This window comes from Coloeus monedula (assembly GCF_965178545.1).
Source record: "Coloeus monedula genome assembly, chromosome: W".
Classification (NCBI taxonomy): domain Eukaryota; kingdom Metazoa; phylum Chordata; class Aves; order Passeriformes; family Corvidae; genus Coloeus; species Coloeus monedula.
The window spans coordinates 7002859-7026498 of NC_138821.1; the positions used below are offsets into that span (position 1 = coordinate 7002859).

Genomic DNA, 23640 nt, shown 5'->3' on the forward strand with positions numbered 1-23640 from the left:
GGCTGAGCTAGCTAGCTGGCTTCTTTGCAGAGGGAACACGGCAGGAGCCGTTAGTACAAGCTCACGTTAGCTCTGAGACAAAGAAAGAGAGAGGCTGTTCTGGTCTGACTCCTAACAGGTTTATTGTTAGAAGTTTCGGAACCCGAACAAGCTTGGAAGGGATGGAATGCGATGGGAAGCTCCCCCGAGGCTTGTCCTCAGTTTTATAGAAAGTTTGAAAACCGTGGTGAAAGGGGAAAACAACCAATGAGTTACAAGCCACAGGGAGGATACAATTCAACAAGAACCGATGGGGGAAACCGAGAGGCGGGAGTTATAACAGAGAACCAATGAACAACCGAGTAACCAAGAATTTTCCCGAACCGGGGGAGGCGGCTTGTACCCGGGCACCACCCAGGGGGGTGGGGCTTAGGCTTCTGAGCCGCCCATCAACCCACCCTCTGAGTCTGCCTCTTCAGGAAACTCGATCCAGGGGAGGGGCTGGGATTGATTGGCATCACACAGCCCCAGCCCCGCAGTGGGCTGGGTCACAGCAACATAAGTATTTTAGAGAAACCCTCTCAGTCAAGGCTTAAGGCTCTGGCCAAGCCCTAGCCCTGGCTGACTAGAGATTATACCATCAAACCAAGGTATTTCTGCCCTAAAAGTGTAATCAAGTCATTTTGACTTGTTAATTTGATTTTACAAAAGCTGGACCCTCTTTCAAAGTAAACTTGAAAGGCTTGCCTAGGAAAGAGTGATTATTAAAGTTTTAGACAATTTTATGTTGTTTCTCAAAGTTCTATCTGCTTAATCACTGTCTTATTTGTATAAAACAGAAAAGGGGGAATTATGGGGAATTATAAAGTAGAATTGGGTTGTGAACTGTAAAACCTGCCTGCAGAGGCACATAGCAGAACAAAGGAGCACATGGCACACACAAAGGCTTGTCTCCACCGGACCCTGGGGGGAGGAGGTGTCACACGGCAGACCCCTACGGAGAGGAGCTGAGGAGCCTGCCAGGAGCTGACAGACGAGTGATCATCCCATAAAAGGACATTGAGAAAGTGTGTTGCTGATGTGGCAACACGGGATAGGTCATGCCATATAAGGAAATACTGTGCCTTAGAAAAGTGTATAAAACCAGCTCATTCCTTTGAATAAATGATTAAGATTCCCTGCTGGTCTGTGTCCGTCATTCAATCGCTGACAACTATGGTCATCACCATGACTTGCCAAGGAATCTTGGTTCCAGCGCCTGGAGCACCTCCTCTCCCTCCTTCTTCACTGACCTTGGTGTCTGTATAGTTGTTCATCTCACGTGTTCTCACTCCACTCTTCTGTGGCTGGAATTAAAATTGTACAACAACCTTTGTTTTTCTTTCTTCTTAAATACGTTATCACAGAGGTGTTAGCACCATTTTTAATTGGCCCAGTCTTGGCCTGTGGCAGATCCATCTTTTCAGCCATCAGGGATTGGCTCTGCCAGACATGGTGGAAGCTTCTAGCAGCTTCTCACAGAAGCCACCTCTGTGGCTTCCCCACTACCAAAAAAAAAAGGCCATGCAAAACCAATATACCACACTGTAGAGGAATTCCTTGTGGAACGGGGGCATATGATACCCCAGGAGAGCTTGGGCACCCCAGGGTTGTTGCAGAAGTACCCCTGACGGGGCCTCAGGCTGAAGACAGGCTTGCAAGACACTTGACAGCAGGCAGCCTTGAACAGCCTTGGGAAAAGTTATACACTGGTCAGCTCCCCCGCTGCTTAGAGGCTGTTTCGTGGGAATGGGGCGTGAACTTTGCAAAGTATAACTTGGTGTAAGTAAACAATAAAACCGGAGCACGATGCTCAAATCATATCGGTGTTCGTGTTGTGACTCTGGCTGGTTCTCCTGCACCCGGGACTCGCCCGCCCCCCCCCCCCCCCCCCCCCCGCTAAACCTGGCACCCGAACGGCAGGGACCCGAGTGAGTTTTGCTACATGCAGGTTCACTTAAATGCGGTAAGAGTCCTATTCATCGTATCGGTGCTGGAGCCTGGGGAATCAGAGCAGGTGGCCCCAAACCGAGTAAAGCCGGGGGCCCGGTCTCAAAGCTGATTAAAAGGCCGGAGGATAAGCCCCAAAGCTGAGAAAAGCCGGGGTCTAAGCCTCAAAGCCGAGTGGCCGGAGACCGTAGTTCACATGGCCGAGCGAGCGCCCGCAGGTGGGAAGCTGTAGGTACAAAAATGCTGTTAGTGAGGATCTTCTTGTTATTTTTCTAAGTCCGTGAGAGACTTTTCTTTCTCACAGAAGAGGTAGCAGGGAATGTAAACAACCAAGCCACCTGCAACCTTGGAAAGTCTTGTTTATGGTATAGTAGAAAATATTTTGATAATGGATGTTTTAGGATTTTGGCCAATCACCCCCAAGGGGTGGCTGGTCCTTTGTCCAATTAGACTATGAAGAAAAAAGTCTATAAAAGAGTTTGTAAAATAATTAAATAAATCAATCTTGCTGCACAATTCCTGCCTGCTGGATCTTCTCCTCCTCCTCCTCCCTATGGCTGCGGGACACGGTGATATACCGTAGGAACCAGGCCTGCGGTAATATTTGGTGCTGCCCGACGTGATTTGCACTCTCTGACGTGTCCTGCTGCTGCGAGCCAAGCCGAATTCCTGTAGAGGTACGCTGTTCCCCTTCCCCCCGGGACCGGGAGGTCCGACAGGACTGAGAAATGGCGAACAGCGGCTCACAGAACGACGCTGTCGTACTGGTCTGGAAAGGTGTGTTTAGCATATTGCGCACCTCCATTCCTGAAAACTCAGTTCGGGAATTATTAGACTGGGCTGCTTTAAAAGGGATTTCCATGGACAGAGATACTGCCCTGGACTTTTCCTTATGGCAAGAGCTCGGATGCACTGTCCGACACGAGCTCCCAACAGGGGAGCCGGCAGCGTTAGAATTATACAAAACCTGGCGTTCGTTATTTATTCTGCTGACAGCCCTTGACTGTGATAGCAGGGCTGGCTCGCCTGTCTCGGTGATGAGTGACGGAGGAATGTCCGAGGGGGGTCCCGCTGACTGGGCTTCCGGGGCAAGTGATGGTGGATTTGGAATAACCCCCCCGGCTCCACAGGCAGAGCCTGCGCCGGCTCACCCTGCACAGTCTCAGGACTCCGCAGCCCACAGGGACCCCGCGCCGCCAGAGGCGGGGGGGTCAGGGCAGAGGCAGGGCGCACAGCCTGCCTTGCCGTTTGGCTGGACGGCGGCCATGGCTTATCCAGGGCTGCAGATCAGCGGCTTAGCCAACTGGACCCCCAGAGCGGCTCCTAGTTCGGTTCCGTATGCACCTGGATCTAACTTAGCGGGCGTAGCGCCGGGCGTGCCCCTCCCGGGACTGCCTGGCTATGGCCCGCTGCCCTCCCTGGCGCTGGACTATTCTGCGCAGTCGCAGAACCGAACCATGGACCTTTTTATGCAGCATTTGCCCTTTCTGGCAGAGCTACGAAACCTATCCCGTAGGATGGAGGACTTGCTCAGCCTGTTAGAGCGGCGAATGCCTGAGCCCGCGCCGCAAGCGGTGCCAGCGCCGGCCGTGCCGTCCGCGCCGCCCGCGCCCCCCCCACCAGAAGCGGGAGCCGCGGCTCCGAGCCGAGAAACGGCGCGGCCAGCGGCGAAACCAGGAACAGCGCTGCCGCGGGGAAACCCGGAAGCGGCGGCGGCTGCTGAGCGGCGGGCAGAGACGGCGGCGCCGGGAGCGTCCGCAGAGAACGGACCAGCAGCGGCGCCGGGCGCGTCCGCAGAGCGCCGGCCAGAGACGGCGGCGCCGAGCGTGCCCGGGGAGCGCGAAACAGCAGCGGAAGCAGCGACTGCGCCGAACGCGGCTGCTGTGCGGGAGACGGCCGTGGCGCCGGGCGCAGCCGTAGCCCCAGAGTCGGCTGCAGCTTCAGTACCGGCTCGGTCGGATCTGGCCGAGACGGCCTCCCGTAAAGACACTGCTGTAAAAACTGCCGCGCAGCCAGCTGCAGTCTGTCCTGTCTGTTCTGGCTCTGGCGAACTTAGCCAAGGTGCCCCCCCTCCCCGTACGTTCCTGTTCTCTCCCAGCACCCCAAAGTTGCCTTTGCCTGATGATTCCTCGTCAGGCAGTGAGGCAGATGAGGTTCTGGCCCCAGGTCGTCAGGCGGCTGTAGCCGCGCGGCGAAGAAAAAGGCTGCGCCGGTCTCGCCCCTGGACCTTTCCGGACTGCACGGTAACAGTGCGTCCGACGCATTATAATCGCTTCTTAGAGTCTATTAAGATGCAAGCATTGGGGGAGGGTGACTGGAGGTTATTAGAAATCCTTGGAATGCCAAATAGATCTAAGGATTCTGGGAGTAACCGGGGAGCTGTTACACTCCATCCGCAGGCTGTGCCAGAAGTTCAGGATGGTACTGGTTCCCCAAAAGGGGAGATCCAAGCTTTCCCAGTGTATAAGGCTCTCCCAGATTCAGGAGAGCATGACAAGCATGAGGTAATTGCTTGGAAAGTTGCCCAGGACCTCCAATCCAAGGTGGCAAAATATGGGCTAGGTTCTGCTGAGGTTATGCAGATAATAAGGGTGATAAATACAGATTTGCTTTCTCCATTTGATATCAGGCACTTAGGTCAAATTCTATTTCAACCTGTACAATTTACAGTTTTTGAAACAACCTGGAGAAAGCTGGCCAACAAGACTGCATTGGCAAATTTGCAGCTCCCTGCTGATGATCCTAGACAGACAGCAGGAGTGGATGCTTTGATGGGGACTGGTCCCTTCTCTGATCCCAGTCTACAGGGTAACTTGCCCTCTAGCATCCTGCAGCAAGCTCAACAGGTCGGCATGGCTGCCCTGTTGAAAACTATAGAGTTGTCAGCACCCAGAAAGCGATATACTGAAATAGTTCAAGACAAGTCAGAGTCATTCCTTTCTTTTGTAGAGAAAGTTGCTGCTTCTCTCGAGAAGCAGGTTGAAGATGACGGGTTAAGGCAGTTGTTGTTGAGGCAGTTAGTGAGAGATAACGCAAACGAGGAATGCAGAAAAATCATAGATGCCTTACCAGGGGATCCTGAGGTAACAGACATGGTCGAAGCCTGCGCTAAGGTGGGATCTGGGAACCAGAAAAGGACTGCTTTGGCTGTGTTCCTGCAGCCTGTTCACGCATCTTCCGGTCGTGAACCAAAGCAACCAAAACAGGTGAAAAAACGGAAGCGGCCTAAGCCGAGCCAAAAAGAAAACACACCGATCCCCCAGTGCAAGAGGTGTGGCAGGCCAGGGCATTGCACGGGCTACTGTAGATCCCGGACTCATGCCAATGGTCAGCCTTTGTCGGGAAACTTCCGCCGGGGTGCAAGGAGGGGGAATTGCTCTCCGATGCAGTCGCTCCCCCAGAGAGTGGCACAGGCACAGGCACAGGCCTACCCTGCCACCCTAGAGACAGCACCCACGGATCAGACGGGTTTGATGTCCACACCGCAGCCGCAGTCGTCTTAGACTCTAGCGGTATTTATAAGGTTCCCTTGGACGCATATGGACCCTTAGGCCAGGGATCCAGTGCAATGCTGATGGGAAAACCTGACATTGCCCATCAAGGAATCTTAGTGCACTCGGGAGTTATTGATGCTGACTTTAAAGGTCAGATTTGCGCTATGGTCTCCACGCAAAAACCCCCGTCACTATTCCTGAAAAGACCTGCCTTGCTAAATTAGTGCCTTTTAAGTCTTGTGTCCCCAGGATAGAACAAATTCACGAAGATAACGGCAGTGGATCTACGGGACTTCCACAGGCCTTCTGGACTGCAGACATCTCTGACCAAAGGCCACAGATGACATGTACCCTGATCCTGCCGAACACCCGGCCACCCCGAACTCAGCTTCGAGGTTTGATTGATACGGGTGCTGATGTAACTATCATCTCCTTCTCTGCATGGCCTCCCTCATGGCCTTTAGCCCCGGTGGGATCGGCCATCGCAGGATTAGGAGGAACCACACAGAGCTATTTAAGCGAACGGCCTGTGGTGGTGAAGGATTCAGAGGGGCACACAGCTACAATTAGGCCTTATGTTGCTACCACTTCCCTTAACCTTTGGGGACGGGACGTGTTGGCAGCTTGGGGCGTACGGATTGGGACAAATTTTTAGCAGGGGTCACTGTGTGTAAGGGCGCACAGTATCCTACACTGCCTTTGCAGTGGTTGACTAACACACCAGTCTTTGAGCCGCAGTGGCCCCTACCAAAAGAGAAGTTAGACGCCCTTCATCAGCTGGTTCAGGAACAGTTACAACAGGGGCACCTTGAACCTTCTACTAGCCCCTGGAACACTCCTGTTTTCGTAATTAAGAAGAAATCAGGGAAATGGAGGTTATTGCAGGACCTCCGGAAAGTTAATGCAGTAATGGAAGGTATGGGGGCATTGCAGCCTGGCATGCCCTCTCCCACCATGATTCCTACGGGGTGGGACATCCTGATCATTGATTTAAAGGATTGTTTTTTCACAATTCCTTTGCATCCTGATGACAAACCAAAATTTGCCTTTACTGTGCCTGCCATTAACAATGCTGAACCTGCTAAGAGATACCAATGGAAGGTCCTCCCTCAAGGGATGAGGAACAGCCCAATTATCTGTCAGTGGTATGTCTCCCAAGCTTTAGCCGGAGTTTGCAAGCAGTTTCCTGATGCATGCTGCTACCATTACATGGATGATATCCTGGTGGCAGCGTCCACACAGGACGAGCTGCTGAGAATACAGCCTCAGCTGCTCACTGCTCTGCATGCCTATGGATTAGAGGTAGCTCTGGAGAAAGTTCAACAGCATCCTCCTTGGAAATATTTAGGAGTGAAAATTTTGGACCAAACTATTCAACGCCAAGAGGTGCAATTCCCGGACTCAATTAAAACCTTGAATGATGCTCAAAAGCTGTTGGGTGTCATCAATTGGTTACGACCTTATTTAGGTCTAACTGCAAAGCAGCTTTCCCCTCTTTTTAATATATTAAAAGGGGACCCTGGTCTGAATTCACCTCGGGAGTTGACTCCGGAAGCGCGATGAGCGCTGCAGGAGGTTCAACGGGCTGTTTCCGCTTGTCAGGTTTATCGAGTGGATCCCTCCATTGCTATCACTGTTTTCATTACTATTCCAGATCTCCATCCTACAGGTATCATTGGCCAGTGGAATACACAATGGCCTGATCCTTTGCATATCCTAGAATGGGTCTTTTTGCCTCACCAGCCAAAAAGGACGGTGACCACAGTGTTTGAATTGGTCGCTTCTCTGATAATCAAATGCCGTCAACGGTGTTTGCAACTGATGGCTGCGGATCCTGCAGTAATTGTCATTCCGATCTCAAAGGAATACTTTGAGTGGAGCCTCATCCATAGTGCTCCTTTGCAAAGCGCGCTGCAAAACTTTTCAGGGCAGATCACTTACCATCTGCCCAGCCATAAATTACTGCAATTGGCAAAATCGACCATACTTTCCTTGCGGCCGAGAAATAGCCGAGTGCCGGTGCAAGGACCCACCGTCTTTACAGATGGTTCAGGGAAAACTGGGAAAGCCATTGTTACCTGGAAGGAGGGATCAGAATGGCAGGTGCTGAAGGAACACGAGTCAGGCTCTGCTCAGTTAGTTGAATTAAGGGCTGTTACCATGGCTTTTCAGCGATTCTCACAGGAACCTTTGAATTTGGTTACTGACTCTGCTTATGTAGCAGATATAACCCAACGCTTAGATTGTTCACTTCTAAAGGAGGTGAACAATGCGGCTCTGTTTTCACTGTTGCAAACCTTGTGGTCTGCAATTCAGGCTCGAGTGCATCCGTATTACATTCTGCACATTCGAAGCCACACCAATTTACCAGGGTTTCTAACAGAAGGCAATGCCAGGGCTGACATGCTGGCCAACTCTGCGTGGGTAGGGCCTCAGCCTGACAAAATTGCACAAGCCAAGGCATCGCACGGTTTCTTCCATCAGAGTGCACATACCCTGCAGAAGCAGTTCCATTAAACGCCAACTGAGGCGTGCGACATTGTCAGCGCTTGTGCTGACTGTCACGGACTCGCTGCGCCTTTGCCAGCGGGGGTAAACCCCAGAGGGCTAAAAGCCTTGCAGATTTGGCAAACGGATGTAACTCACATCCCAGAATTTGGTCGGCTGAAATATGTGCACGTGTCTATTGACACTTTCTCCTCGGCTATGTGGGCTACTGCTCACACTGGAGAGAAGGGCCGTGATGTCATTGCCCATTGGAAATTGGCTTTCTCAGTCCTGGGCGTGGCAGCTTCTGTGAAAACCGATAATGGTCCTGCCTACGCCTCGGAGAAGACGCGGCAGTTCTTACACCTATGGGGTGTAGACCATACCTTTGGTATCCCACATTCTCCTACTGGCCAAGCCATTGTCGAACGCGCTCATGGTACCTTGAAGCATGTTTTGGACAAACAGAAAAGGGGGATGCATGGAGAAACTCCACAGAGCCGACTAGCAAAAGCTTTGTATACAATTAATCACCTTACAGTACCACAAAATTCAAATAATCCTGTTATTCTGAATCATTTTCTCTCATTGCAGTCTGCAGGCGACAGACAGCTGCCCCGGGCAAAAGTCTGGGTGCGGAATTTACTCACTAACCAGTGGGAAGGCCCACATGAGCTTATCGTTTGGGGTCGTGGGTATGCTTGCGTTTCCACAGATACTGGGGTACGGTGGCTACCTTCAAAATGCGTTCGCCCTGACCTACGGCACCAGAGGCAGAACAGGCAACCTCCAAATGATGGCCAGAACGCCAACCATCCAAATGGTGACCAGAATGTAGATCATCAGCCTAATGACTCTTCTGATGATGACCAGGATGTCAACCATCAGGCAGATGGTCCTTCTACAAGCAGAGACTGGGATGGTCCTTCCACAAGCAGAGACTGAACTTTAAATTTCTTGTTATGGAGTCAGATAGTTAAAGCCTTAAGGACATTTTTAGAATTAATAACTGATGTAGATTTCTATTTAGGATTAATAGTAGGGTTGTTATCTTATAAAACAAAAAGGGGGAATTGTAGGTACAAAAATGCTGTTAGTGAGGATCTTCTTGTTATTTTTCTAAGTCCGTGAGAGACTTTTCTTTCTCACAGAAGAGGTAGCAGGGAATGTAAACAACCAAGCCACCTGCAACCTTGGAAAGTCTTGTTTATGGTATAGTAGAAAATATTTTGATAATGGATGTTTTAGGATTTTGGCCAATCACCCCCAAGGGGTGGCTGGTCCTTTGTCCAATTAAACTATGAAGAAAAAAGTCTATAAAAGAGTTTGTAAAATAATTAAATAAATCAATCTTGCTGCACAATTCCTGCCTGCTGGATCTTCTCCTCCTCCTCCTCCCTATGGCTGCGGGACACGGTGATATACCGTAGGAACCAGGCCTGCGGTAATAGGAAGCTATGGATTACGAGGCCGGGACTGGACTCCTAGCTAGTATCCTCTCTAAGAGAGGCGAGATTGTGAAAGACTGAGATCTGAATGCCCTCGTTACGTGGGCCCGGGAACATGGATTATTGAGATACACTTCGGTTTTGGTTTTGACCTTAGCGTGGTGGGAAGTAGGGAAGGAATTGTGGCTGTCCACAATTGAGGGTGGAAAGGAAGCTAAAGAAGCAAAAGCTCTCGGCTTAACCTGGAGAGCAGTAACTAACACTCTTGCAGAGATGAAAGCAGAAAGGATAGTGGCCACGGCGGCCATTGAAGCTTTAGGGCGTGGTGGCTCTGGGAAGGAAACGGACGAGGGTCTTACGAAGCAGCGGCCGGGAACCAGGGCGGAGTCCAGGGTTGCACGGTTCTTCGGGCTGGCCGCGGGTAGACCGATTAAGGGCACAGCAGCACCCCTACATTCATTGCGGGAGTTGCTGGACTCGGCGGGGAAGGAAGTTACCCCACCGATGTCTGAGGGAGAAATGGCTGCAAAGGCGGAAGCAGAGCTGCCCGACTCAGGGGGCGGGATGCAGGCGGGAAAAGGAGAAACGAGCGGTCCTAGTGCTTGGCCAAAAACGGCAGGGCGCAACCCCCCTCTGCCAGACAGCAGAGCAACGTCTGACGGTGAAGCAGCCTCTACGACTTTGTTGCCCGCGAAGCCAGAGCCAGCCAGGGCTGCCGGGGGTCAGCCCCAAGAGGAGGAGAACCACCAAGAGATGATGTATGACATAATCAAAAAGCTTGCTGAATTATCTACGCGGCAGGACGCGCTGGAGTCCAAGGCTTGGGATATTACACCATCAGCACCGTGGCGTCCCGTGGCCCCACTGGTCAAGATAGCCACCAGAACTCCTACGTTCCCGTCGGGAGGACTGGGCACAGTGCCTATGGCGCCGCCTTTCCCGCGAGGGGAGGTGCATCCATCGCCCCCATCAGCCCCGACGGTGAGGACTGACCCAGTGCCAGATGTCCTGTGTCCTAATGATTGCATCAACATCGCACAATTGTTATTAACCCCTTCACAGTTCCTGCTTTGGGAGCGAATGTGGAAGCGGATAGCACAAGAAGAAGCTAGCAAACACCAAGGTGATACACAAGACTCACTGTATGAGATCCAAGCTGACATGCTAACTGGCAGTGGGACTTATGGAGCAACGGTGACACAGCTGACCATGTCCACCATCATTCATCAGTTGTCACAGATTCTTGCCCACAAAGCCTTGTTGTCAGTACCTGAAAAGAAGAAGTCACCTCCGTTTGCAGCAGTCCGACAGGGGCTGTCAGAGCCATATGGTCAGTTCATTGACCGTCTGTCAGCAGCCTTAAAGGATGCAACTGAGCTCTCTGAAGAGCTCCAAGAGCAAATGTTCCAAACACTTGCCTTTGAAAATGCTAATAGGCAAACTAAGACGATTCTTGCCATGCTGCCCCAGGGAGCAGCAGGTGCTACCCGTGCAAAACAGTCATCTCAAACAGCTGCCTTTACTGCAACGCTGCAGAATGTCCTGAAAAAACAGGGACAAGTCATCGCCGCAGCACTGACCAGAGGGGTGCCCAGCAAGTGGTGCTGTGCTACGCATACAGGACCCCGAAGCGAAAAGGCGCAGTCAGCATCGGCTCCTGAGGAAAGTGACATCACTACTACACCAGCTGGAACTCTGGGACCTCCGTCCTGAGAAGCCTTGAGAGAGGCTGCAGACGTGGCTGAGTGAAGGGGCTGAGAACTTGCCAGATCCACTGCCTTCGGTGGGGGAAACCATGCAGGCAATCAATGTGATTGGTAAGCAAGCTTCGTTTATTAGCAATACAAAGGCACTTATATAGTGTGAAAGTATACAGGCTTATCAGTTCTTTAATTAGTTTAAACTTACAAAGGCGCATTCTTACTTCTACATAATTGGGTTAGATAAAAGACTACATTTGGCAAGCTTTATGTTTTGTCTTGAGAGATCAAAGTTTTTCCTCCCTTCTCATGGTCAGCACATCTTTATCAGAACAGCACTGTACCTCCTAAAAGCTCCCTTTTTGTTCCCAGGCCTGTTTCTCATGCAGGCATTTTCTCATGGAGGCTTTTTCTCATGCAGGCTTTTGCTTGCAGGCTTTTTCTTGTACAGTTCTGTTATTGATTTGTTCCCTTTATCAATAATCCATGTCTCTAATCCTCTAATCATTCTGCAACAATCCACCACTCTCCGTAGCAGGAGAAATAGCAAGACTGTGGCGAACGTAACAGCTGCCCTGGGCGGTAGCTAGTGACTTGTGGTGGGTGTCAGGGAACCCTCTGCAAAGGCGGAACCAAGAAGGGGAATTGCATAAATTCTTGCATATGGCACCAGACACAGAGGTAGAGTGGGGAATTGTTTTGACTGTCTTTAGACAAGGGCATTGGCGGACATCTTTGATCAGCTGTCTGCCCACTTAGATTGAGTGAAGGCAGTTAATTTGGCTAGCATCTATGTTTTTACCTGGTGCTTCAGCAGCCAGGGCTCACGCTATTTTGCATAAACTTGCTTGCTGGGCGAGGGATGTGTTAAACATAACTTCGCAGATGCTTGACGAGCTAAGCGCAGATGTTACTAGTGTTAGACATATAGTATTACAAAATCATGCAGCCATCGATTTTCTACTATTAGCTCACGGCCACGGCTGTGAAGAGTTCCAGGGTATGTGCTGTATGAATCTTTCTGACCACTCTGTCTCAATTCACAAGCACCTCTCTGACCTCCAGAGGGGCCTGCACAACCTTCAGGAGATAGACGACCCTATTGGAGATTGGCTTAAGGGTCTGGGTATCACCAGATGGCTGTGTACCTTGGTAGTAGAAGGCTGCCGATTGCTATTTGTAGTTATATTAGGCTTAATAGTACTTGGGTGTATTTTTTCTTGCCTTAAAGTGGGGCTGCGAAAGATCATCAACCAGGCCTGGGTTGCCCAAAAAGAAAACGGGGGATATGTAGAGGAATTCCTTGTGGAACAGGGGCATATGATACCCCAGGTGAGCTTGGGTACCCCAGGGTTGTTGCAGAATACCCCTGACGGGGCCTCAGGCTGAAGACAGGCTTGCAAGACACTTGACAGCAGGCAGCCTTGAACAGCCTTGGGAAAAGGTATACACTGGTCAGCTCCCCCGCTGCTTAGAGGCTGTTTCGTGGGAATGGGGCATGAACTTTGCAAAGTATAACTTGGTGTAAGTAAACAATAAAACCGGAGCACGATGCTCAAATCATATCGGTGTTCGTGTTGTGACTCTGGCTGGTTCCCCTGCACCCAGGACCCCCTCCCCCCCGCTAAACCACACCATCTCAGCCGCACTGCAATGCTTGAGACAGGGATGTCTTGTGCAACAAGAATAACCTAAAACACCAGTCCCCAACACAGAAACTATTGTTGGGACCGAACCATATAGATATCTCAGTTACATCGTCATCAATAAAGGGAGATGTCCCAGATTTCTGCTTTGGAGGGTGACAATGGTCACTTCAAGCTTCAAGACAAATCAGATCAGAAGCCTCTGAGGACAACAACATGCACCACCACCACTTTGTGCGGATGGAGGACTGTCCCTATAGCTGGCAGGTTGAACAGGCTCAGATATTTCTGCACACCGAGCCTAGAAAAGGAGGTGTAAGATGACCTGAACAGTCAGTTACACAAACTCTTTGGAAATGCAGACCACTGTCTGACAGGCATAAGGTCACAGCCGTCATCCTCCCCAGGTCCTGGAATCACAGCTGAAATAGCATTGTAATGTGATTATAATTTATTCATCAGCTGAATGAGAGCAGCAGCAGGCATCTTGATGACACTTTTATCAAGCCCTTGTGATGGACTTCATTCATTTTAAAAGAGCAAAGTAGAATAAAAGGCAAAAAAAAGAAAAAGACAACTATTTCATCCAAATTTAAACAAGCAGGAAAAAGAGTAAATCAAAATAAGGTTTAAAAACACCCACTAAAGATCTTTTGTTTCTTTTCATTTTTCTTATGCTTTGTTCTGAATCTTCCAAACTTTGCGCTTCTCTGCTGGTGGCTACTTTACAGAATCACAGAATCATTTAGGTTGGAAAACACCTCCAAGATCATCAAGTCCAACCTGTGACCTATCACCACCTTGTCAATTAGACCAGAGCACTGAGTGCCGCGTCCAGTCATTTCTCGAATACCTCCATGGATAGTGACTCCACCACATCCCTGGGCAGCCCCTTCCAATGCCTGACAACCCTTTCTGTGAAGAAATTCCTCCTGACATTCAACCTAAACCTCCCCTGGCACAGCTTGAGGCCGTGTCCTTGTCCTGTCACTAGTTGTCTGGGAGAAGAGGCCAACCCTCACCTTGCTACAACCTTCTTTAAGGTGTTCCCTGAGCCTCCTTTTCTCCAGGATAAACAACCCCAGCTCCCACAGTGGCTCCTCATAGGACTTGCTCTCTAGACCCTTCACCAGCTTCGTTGCTCTTTTCTGGACATGCTCCATCTCCTCAATGTCTGTCTTGTAGTGAGAGGCCAAGAACCGGACACAGTACTCAAGGTGCAGCCTCACCAATGCCAAGTACAGAGGGACAATCACTTCCCTGGTCCTGCTGGCCCACTATTGCTGATACAAGCCAGGATGCCACTGGCCTTCTTGGCCACCTGGGCACCTACTGGCTTTTGTTCAGCCAGCTGTTGACCAGCACCCTCAGGTCCTTTTCTCTTGGGCAGCTTTCCAGCCACTGCCCCCAGTCTGCAGCACTGCAGGGGGTTGGTGTGGCCCAAGTTTCCCATTAACCCAGATGCTGCTGACTGATGCTCAAAAGCATCGTCATCCCTGTGATGAATTCTGCCTGAGGATCAACTTGCCCTATTTTTAGGTGAAAGAGAGCCAAAAGGTGAATTTTGGACATATCTTTATTCTCAAAGATTCATAGTTGCTTCCTTTGAGTACTCAGATGCTCTCTTCCCCAAATATAGAAACCTATATAGGTGCCAATGTAAAGGTGAGGACTCTTGTACACCTGTTCTCTTTTTCTGGAGGTGAGAATCACCCCATGAAGCAAGCATTGCTCACTTGGGCAGCAGAGCAGACAATTGCACTTTGATTTCCCTTGTTAAATGCTCAGGGATTTTTAGGAGGAAATATTTCCTCAGCAACAGGGCATTAGTGCCTGGGCTGAGATCTATCACTGTGGTGCTTGTCTGCCCTTTGGTCTGAGACCGAGGTATCTAGTGTAAATAATTGAAGCAACCCAAGATTCTTCTATCACCAGTTCCTCTGGGGCTGAGAAACCAGCCTGAAAAGCCCCAAGTGCTGTTTCCCCTTGGCCCACAGGCAATGTGTGCTGCTGTGGTGGGAACAATATGCTGCTAACACTGGTATGGTATTGGCTGGAGATTTGCATCCAGTCTGGACAATGGCACTTCAGGAAGGAGATGGAGGAAATAATCCTGGCCCCTCTCTCTATCTTCCATATCCCCATAGTGGTCTGGACAAGAAGAAACAGTATGAGCTTCATGAGGGGGGACACACATAACAGCTCTCTAACAGGGAGGTGAGGTGAGCTGAGCCCAGAGACACATTGACCCAGGAGCAAGCGAATTTCCACTTTGGGCAGTTTGAAGGACAAATATTAAAGAATGGGTTGGGCAAATATCTCTTGGGCTGTTTGGGACAAGATATTACTGCCTTGGGGCAGGAGGGTAATGAGGTAGACCTCCAGGTGTCCTGCTCTGCTTCAGTACAGCCCAAGGAATAGCTGTCTGTGGTTTGAGTTACAAGGGGCTCTGGAGGGGGCTGTAAGCAGTTCACAGGGGAGATGAGCAGAGCTCCTACCCCTTGCCTAATCTTTTCCATCACAGGAGCATCCATCTGATGTCCCAGGGGTGAGATGGTGTTAAAATCTAGCTCAGAGTCCCTGAGATCCCTGCTGATGCCTCAGCAGAGCAGAGGAGCAGGGAGGAGGCAGCAGGAGAGGAGATGGTGTTGTCTTTTAGCCCAGGCAAGTCCAGTGTCCTAGAGGAAGGAGCAGATATTTCATCCTTTGAGCCACTCAGGAAAGAAATTGGCTAAAGTACTGAAGAATATTTTGTGAGGTGATCCTGCCCCAAGAACAAAGTTGCATAGGTGGGACCTGCCCCATCTTCCCACCTTTTGTCCTCTCTCTCTGCCAGCTCATGGGGCAGTAACCCTCTAACGTGACACCAAGACAGTGTTTACATTTTCAAGGCTTCTGCTGTTGATAAGCAGAGGAGTTAACTCTCAGTTTGTCATCCTTCATGAACATGACTTGCAGGAAGGAGGAAAGAGAAGAAAAAATAAATATTAAAAATAGATGATAAGAACAAAGCAGAAAGAAATTGAAGAGACATTTTCATCTCAGATTTACATCAGGCACTGGTGACATCTTGAGGTCCAGTTTATAGAGACAAGTTCTGCTGCCAGGTTGGGGTTAATGGCACATGTGGCCTCCTACTCTCCCAATGAGACTTCCCCTTCCTGGAGCCACCTGTTTGACCATGGTGTGAGCTGGGATGCTGCGTTAACGGATCAGGTCCTTGCTGGCTGGCATCAACTGGGGAAGGTCACAGCATGGCCGTCCAGGTTGGACACATTATTAGACTCATTAGTAATGGAAAAAGGTCATGTGGAGGGGCAGCTGTAAGTGGATGCTGGGGTTGGGGCATTTGGGAATGATGGTGGCCATGATGTTAAACTTGGGCATTTGGGAGGCAGGGATGGAGGTGTGAATGGAGCTGATAAGGCTTGGGGAGCAGGGAGCAGTAATGAAACATGGGCAGTTGGGACCAAGATGTTGGGATTGGGAAGAATAGAGATGAAGCCAAAGATTCATTACTGACCCCTGACATGGGGCCAAATTGGATGTGGTGGGCAGAGGTGAAGAGCTTTTTCTCTCCTGGAGAGAGCACTGCTGAGAGCATCATATCTGCAACCCTTCCAGATGTGGCTCAGATGAGATGGTTGGTCAAACACAATGGTGATGGAAGTACTTGCTACCCAAGAAGCCTGGCACCAAAGTAAGAGCACAGCTCCCAGCCCACGTATCTTGCCAGTCAACCGGATCCTGTATTGACAAAACATTATGTCCATCAACTCAAGACAATTTAAGAAGGATGTTAAAGTACGTGAATGCATCCAAGAGAAGGCAACAAAGCTGGTGAAAGGGCTGGAAGGAACGTCCTATGAGGATCAGCTGAGGGCTCTGGGTTTGTCTACTTTGGAGAAAAGGAGGCTGAGGGGTGACCCTCTCGTCGGCCATTCAGGCGCAGGGAGGGACTTCCTCCGGCCATCGGAGGTGCTATTAAAAGAAGGCTTTAGGGAGCGCAGCAAACAGGAGCGGGAAAACAGGGGCGTGGCACGGCAGTTTGCACGGCAGTTCATAGAGGCACGACAATCAGGCAGGGTTAGTCATCCTCCTGCTAGTGGGGTTTTTATTTTGTGTTGAGGTTTGGTTGGTTGGTTTTGGGTTTTTTTCAGAAATGGTCTCAAAACTATCAAAAGCTATAGCTAGTTGTCGTGGTTTGACACTGGCCCAATGCCAGGCACCCAAGAGAGTCATTCGCTCACCCTCCCCTGCCACAGCTGGGCAGAGGAGAGAAAGAGAAAAAAAAGTTAACAAAGGCTCCATGAGCTAAGGACTGGGAGGAAAAAAAAAAAAACCACTTCAAGGGCAAAACAGGCTTAACTTAAAGTTACAAAGTGAATTTATTGCTAACAGAATCAGAGGAGGATAATGAGAAGTAAAATAAGCCCTTAAAACACCTTTTTCCCCCAGCCCCTCCCTCCTTACCACCGACAGCACAGGGAGACAGGGTATGGGGGTTTGGTCAGATCATCACCAAGATTCTCTTCTGCTGCTCTGGGAGAGGAGTCCTTCCCCTGCTACGCTGTGGGGTCCCTCCCATGGGAGACAGTTCTCCATGAACCTCTCCAACATGGTTCCAATCTCACAAGCAGCAGTCCTACCACATCTGCTGCAACGTGAGTCCCTCCCACAGGCACACAGTCCTCCCAAAACTGCTGCACCGTGGGTCTCTCTTCCACAGGGTGCAGTCCTCCCTCCAAGGACAAGCTGCTCCAGCCTGGAAGCAAGGGCCCCCTCTCTCCACCGGGTCTTCCACTGGACCACAGCCTCCTTCAGGCATCCACCCGCTCTGGCATGGGCACCTGCCCCACAGGCTGCAGGTGGATCTCTGCATCCCCCATGGACCTATGGGCTGCAGGGGAACAGCCTGCTTCGCCATGGTCCTCACCACGGCCTGCAGAGGAATCTTGGCTCCGGCATCTGGAGCACCTCCTCCCCCTCCTTCTCCACTGACCTTGGTGTCACCATGTTGTTTTCCCTCACATGTTCTCACCTCTTCCTCTTCTCTGACTAGAAGACAAAACCTTGTGACTTTGCTTTGATTTTCTTCTTAAATAAGTCATCACAGAGACGTTACCAACCTCTCTCATTGGCCCAGTTTTGGCCAGCAGCATGCCCATCTTTCAGAGCCATCAGGGAGTGGCTCTGCTGGACATGGTGGAAACCTCCAGGAGCTCCTCACAGGAGCCTCCTCTGTGGCCCCCCTGCTGCCAAAAACCAGGCCGTGCAAAACCAATACACTAGTAAAAGTGTACCAACCCAAACAGAACCCCCCAAGAAGGACACATCTGTCCAGACCACTTCCTGTAAGGAGTGTCTGGGCCTGTTAGTAGTACCAGGGGATGGTGCAAAAGACACCTGCATGCAAACAGGTGAATGATCTCCTCTGTCTGGTGGCCGAGCTTAAAGAGGAAGTAGAAAGACTAAAGAGTATTAGGGAAAGTGAAAGGGAAACAGACTGGTGGAGTTTCACCCTTCCACCCCTGAGAGAAGCCCACCAGGAATCAGAGGATTCCCATGCTTCCTACCATCAGGCAGAAGGAGGAGACCTAGTAGATGAAGGAGAGTGGAAATGGGTCCCTACTTGGGGAGTTAATAAAAATTCCTCCCAACCCCCATCACCTACCTAGGTGCCACTTCAGAATAGGTATGAGGCCCTGGATCCAGAGGGTCAGCCAGATGATATTGAAGAAAATAATCTGCACAGAGAGCCTCCCAATTTCACTTCATCTGTCAGATGGATCACTACCTCTAGCATTAAAAAGAAAAGAAGGGTAGTCATAGTAGGTGACTCCCTTTTGGGGGAACAGAGGGCTCTGTATGTTGACCGGACCCATTCCACAGGGAGGTCTGCTGCCTCCCTGGAGCCCAGATACGGGATATTACCAGGAGACTTCCTAGGCTGATTCAGCCCTCTGATTATTATCCACTGCTGATACTCCAGGCTGGCAGTGATGAGATTGAAAAGAAGAGCACGAGGGCAATTAAAAGGGACTTCAGGTCTCTGGGTTGAGTGGTTGATGGGGCAGGAGCACTGGTGGTGTTCTGCTCAGTCCCTTCAGTGGCAGGGACAAATGATGAAAGGAACAGGAGAACCCACATTATCAACAAGTGGCTTAAGGTCTGGTGCCATCGGCAGAATTTTGGGTTCTTTGATTGATGCCTGAGATGGCCACCTAAAAACAGAGACTAGACAAGAATAAGGGAATAAAGGTAGGTATTTAGTTGAAGGGCCTTAAAGATACACCTTGGGCAGTCAAAAGGCTACACCCAAGATAGATGCTGGGTCACGAGTTCTTCACATGTGGATACAATATTCTGCTAGCAAGAATTTCTCTTGCTTCTTTCCAGTCCCGTGAGATATTTTTCTCTCTCATGGAATATATTAGTAGAGTTCTATAAACTATGAACACCTGCGACCTTGCAAACCTTTGTTTATAGTACAGTAGAAAAATATTTTGACAATGGATGTTTTAGGATTTTAGCCAATCACCCCAAGGGGTGGCTGATCCTTTGACCAATTAGACTATGAAGAAAAAAGTCTATAAGAGTTGTAAAATAATTAATTAAATAAATCTTGCTGCACAATTCCTGCCTGCTGGATCTCTCTTCTCCTCCCTACCACTGCGGGATACCATGATAGACACCAAGCTGGGAGCATGTGGCAATCTGTTGGAGGGTAGGAGGGCTCTGCAAAGGGACCTAGACAGGCTGGATAGATGGGCTAAGTCCAACAACATGGAGTTTAATAAGTCCAAGTGCTGAGTCCTGCACTTTGACCACAACAACCCCCTGCAGCACTACAGGCTGGGGGCAGAGTGGCTGGACAGTGGCCAGGTAGAAAGGGACCTGAGGGTGCTGGTCAACAGGTGACTGAACATGAGCCAGTAGTGTGCTCAAGTGGCCAAGAAGGTCAATGGCATCCTGGCCTGTATCAGCAATAGTGTGGCCAGCAGGACCAGGGAAGTGATTCTTCCCCTGTACTTGGCACTGGTGAGGCCACACCTTGAGTACTGTGTCCAGTTCTGGGCCCCTCAGTTTAGGAAGGACATTGAGATGTTCGAACGCGTCCAGAGGAGGGCAACAAAGCTGGTGAAAGGCTTGGAACACAAGCCCTATGAGGAATGATTGAGGGAACTGGGGTTGTTTAGCCTGGAAAAAAGGAAGCTCAGGGGAGACCCCTTATCACTCTCTACAACTACCTGAAAGGTGGTTCTAGTCAGGTGGGGGTCGGTCTCTTCTCCCAGGCAACCACTGACAGAATGAGAGGACACAGTCTTAAGCTATGCCAGGGGAAAGTTTAGGTTAGACATCTGTGTTGGTTTAACACAGCCTGTTTTTTTGCTGGGGCCAGGGGAAGCCACAGAGGTGGCTTCTGAGAGAAACTGCTCAAAGCTTCTATTGTGTCTGGCAGAGCCAATCCCTGACAGCTCTGAAGATGGACATGCTGCTAGCCCAATTAGAGAAGTTGGTAACGCCTCTGTGATGACATATTTAAGAGGAAAGAAACCTCGTGCAGTTCTTCCCAGGGGTGGCGAGGCAGCCACTGGAGGCTATCTCAGTGTGGCTGAGGCCATGTGGCCGCTGCCATGCGGCTGCTGCCATCTTAGCACGACTCGCAGTGAACTTTGCCTGCTTAGCCGCTTTTAGCCAGCCGTGCTGTGAGCAGAAGGGCAGAAGCGGCATCAGCAGCTTCTCCTTTTCGGTGCCCCACATGAAGCAAGGTGCTGAATGGTGCTGGCACCACGGCGGCCGGCACCGCCTGTGCAGTGGTGGCAGGGACCACATGGCCAGCAGCAAAACCATGGCAAGCAATTCCCTGACACGGAATCCAGATGAGATCAACTTCTCAGTGCTACAAAATCCTACAGAAATCTTTGAACTGGTGGAATTTGTTGACAATGGTACTTATGAGCAGCAGTTTTATCTTCTTAGTCGGAGAAAGAGGAGAAAGTAAGGACATGTGGAGAAAACCAGTATGGCAACACCAAAGTCAGTGAAAAGGAAGAGGGGGAGGAGGTGTTCCAAGCCTTGGAGTCGAGATCTCTCTGCAAGCTGTGGTGAGGACTATAATACAACAAATTGTTTCCCTATAATCCATGAAGTGCATGGGGGGATGCAGAGATCCACTTGCAGCCCATGAGAAAACGTGCTCGTGCCAGAGCGGGTGGATGCTAAAAAGCTGTAATCTACTGGGAAACTCGAAGAGAGAGAGACCCTTGCTTCCAGAGATAGAGAGACTTTGCTTCCAAACTAGAGCAGCTTATCCTTAACAGACTACGCCCCATGAACTAAAATGACCCACGTCATGCAGTTTTGGGAATACTGTTTTGCCCGTGGGAGGGACTCATGTTATAGCAGGTCGGGCGGGACTGCTACTCGTGAAAATTAGAATCATGTTGGAGAAGTTCATAGAGAACTGTCTCCCGTGGGAAGGACCCCACGGCACAGCAGAAAGAAAGAAACTCTTTTCCCTAAGCGAACTGAAGAAAGATTTTTCGAGTAAGAAACTGACCAGAACCCTCATGCCCTGTCTCCCTGCACTGTCAGTGGGAAGGAGGGAGGGGCTGGGGGGGGGGGGGGAGGGGAGGGGAAAGGTGTTTTAAAGGCTTATTTTATTCCTCGTTATCCTCCTCTGTCTCTGTTAATAATAAATTTACTTTATCCCATTTAAGTTTGAACCTGTTTTGCCCTTAGAGTGTTTTTCTCCTAATCCTTATCGCAACTCATGAGCCCTTTGGTTTTTTTCCCCCCATCCTCTGCTCAACTATAGCAGAGGAGAATGAGTGAATGGTTTTCGTGAGTGCCTGGCTTTGGCCAGTGTCAAACCATGACAACGTCAGAAAAAAATTCTTCACTGAAAGAGTGATTGGGCAATGGAGTCATCTGCCCAGGGAGGTGGTGGAGTCACCATCCCTGGACATGTTTAAAAAAAGACTGGACGTGGCACTCAGTGCCATAGTTTAGTTGATGAGGAGGTGTTAGGTTAGGTCATAGGTTGGACTTGATCTCAAAGGTCTTTTTCAACCTAGTTCATTCTGTGATTCTGTGACCTTGTGGCTCTCTGCAGCTTCCTGAGGAGGGGAAGTGGAGAGGGAGGTGATGAGCTCTTCTCCCTGGTATACAGCAGGAACTGTGGGAAAGGTTCAAAACTGCATCGGGGAGGTTTAGACTTGACATTTGGAAGCATTTACTTGCAGAGAAAGTGGACAGACATCAGAACAGGTTTCCTAGAGAGGTGGTTGATGCTCCATGTCTGTCAGTGTTTAAGAGGCATTTGGGTATTAAAATGCTTTAACTTTGGATCAGCCCTGAAGTGGTCAGGCAGTTGGACTAGACGATCATTGTAGGTCCCTTCCAACTGAACTATGCTAGTATATGCTATTCTATTCTAAAACATATTCTAAGGAATAGGAGATCACAAGCATGGTCTGAGGTGCTTGCTCACATTCACAGGTCGATGTACCTTGCCACCTCCGCAAACATTTTTCTCCCTTAACCATATCCAAAAATGGGAGGAAGGATTGAAACTGCATTTTCTGCCTGTAGCGCCTCACACATCCATGGAGCTACGTGAAAACAACACCAGTGGGAGAGATAACTGCCTGTTCTTCTACTGCTGCTTGGGGGTTGCTGCAGGATTTTTAGGGGACCCTGGGTCATGCAAGGTCGCTCCTCAAAACCCATCCTTTGTACAAAAGCTGCTCTTTTTTTGACCGTGAATGTCTATCAGTGCAGCACCACGGACTGGTTGTGCCCCACCCGTGACCCCCACAGAACACCGCCCCCTCCATTCCACTCATAGCTCTGCACGCAACTTCTCTTCTGCCTCAGGAGAGATGTGGACCTGGCCCGTAAGGGCTGATGCTACGCCAGGAACCACGCACCCACGCACTCCACAAACGGTGTGGCGGAGAGCGCTGCCCCTTTAAGTGCGCCGGTAAGGGCGGGGCGTGAGGCGGGGCGCGGCCTGGTGTGGCGCAGCGCGCCGCGCTGAGGTCAGATGCGAGTGGGCGCCGTCACAAAAGGAAGTGGCGGCGGCGACGGCTGTCAGCGCGGGGCGGGGGGGCCTGTGGGGCAGCGCGACGGCGGCGGGGCAGCGGCAGCAGCAGCCTGGGCGGCGGGGGCCGCGCCGCACCATGGCCCAACAGCAGATGAGCAGCTCACAGAAGGCGCTGATGCTGGAGCTGAAATCGTTGCAGGAGGAGCCGGTGGAGGGCTTCCGCATCACCCTGGTCGACGAGTCCGACCTCTACAACTGGGAGGTGGCGATCTTCGGGCCCCCCAACACCCTCTACGAGGGCGGTTACTTCAAGGTACGGCTTTTCCTCGCTCCGCTGGCGGACCGGGCCTCCCGCCGCCGCAGATGTCCCGGCGAGCTGCCGCCGGGGCCTGCAACCACTCCCCTCGCCGTCTGCCGGGCCTCTTTGTCGGGTTCGGAGGGGCCGCGGCGGGCCTGCGGCCGCTGTCAACTCCTCCGCCCTCCGCGGGAGGGGGCCGGGGCCTGCGGAAGGAGGGAAGGCAGGGCGGCTCGGCGCTCGTAGATAGTGCCCTGCGAGCTGCCCTTCCCCGCCCGCTGCCGGCGGTGGGGGGACGCTCTGCAGGGCAGGCTGGCTGGGGGCCTGCAGGGCCTCTTCTCTCAGGATGCCCTCTGGGAAGCGGAGGCCGTGTTATAGCTGTCTCTATTCTGTTATTTCTCTGTTTTAACCCCAAAGAAACGCAGGTACCTCATGGCAGGGAGAAAATTCTTCCCTTTCACCCCCGTTTGTTCTCTTGGCTCTAGTCTGTGTATATTTATTTCAAAGGGGCTTCCCTTGATAGCTTTGTTTGCCATGTAGGAGCATCCTTT

General features: G+C 50.8%; 1 protein-coding gene across 1 annotated transcript in view; it reads left to right on the top strand.

Annotated features, from left to right (window-relative positions):
* Positions 1-22908: 22908 nt before the first annotated feature.
* The window catches only part of LOC309584636 (ubiquitin-conjugating enzyme E2 R2), a 213350-nt gene continuing 212618 nt past the window's right edge, over positions 22909-23640 (top strand). The window contains exon 1 of the mRNA XM_082300778.1: positions 22909-23107. Within this exon, the coding sequence (XP_082156904.1) occupies positions 22931-23107 (177 nt within the window). The 5' untranslated portion in view covers positions 22909-22930. The remainder of the gene's footprint in view (positions 23108-23640) is intronic.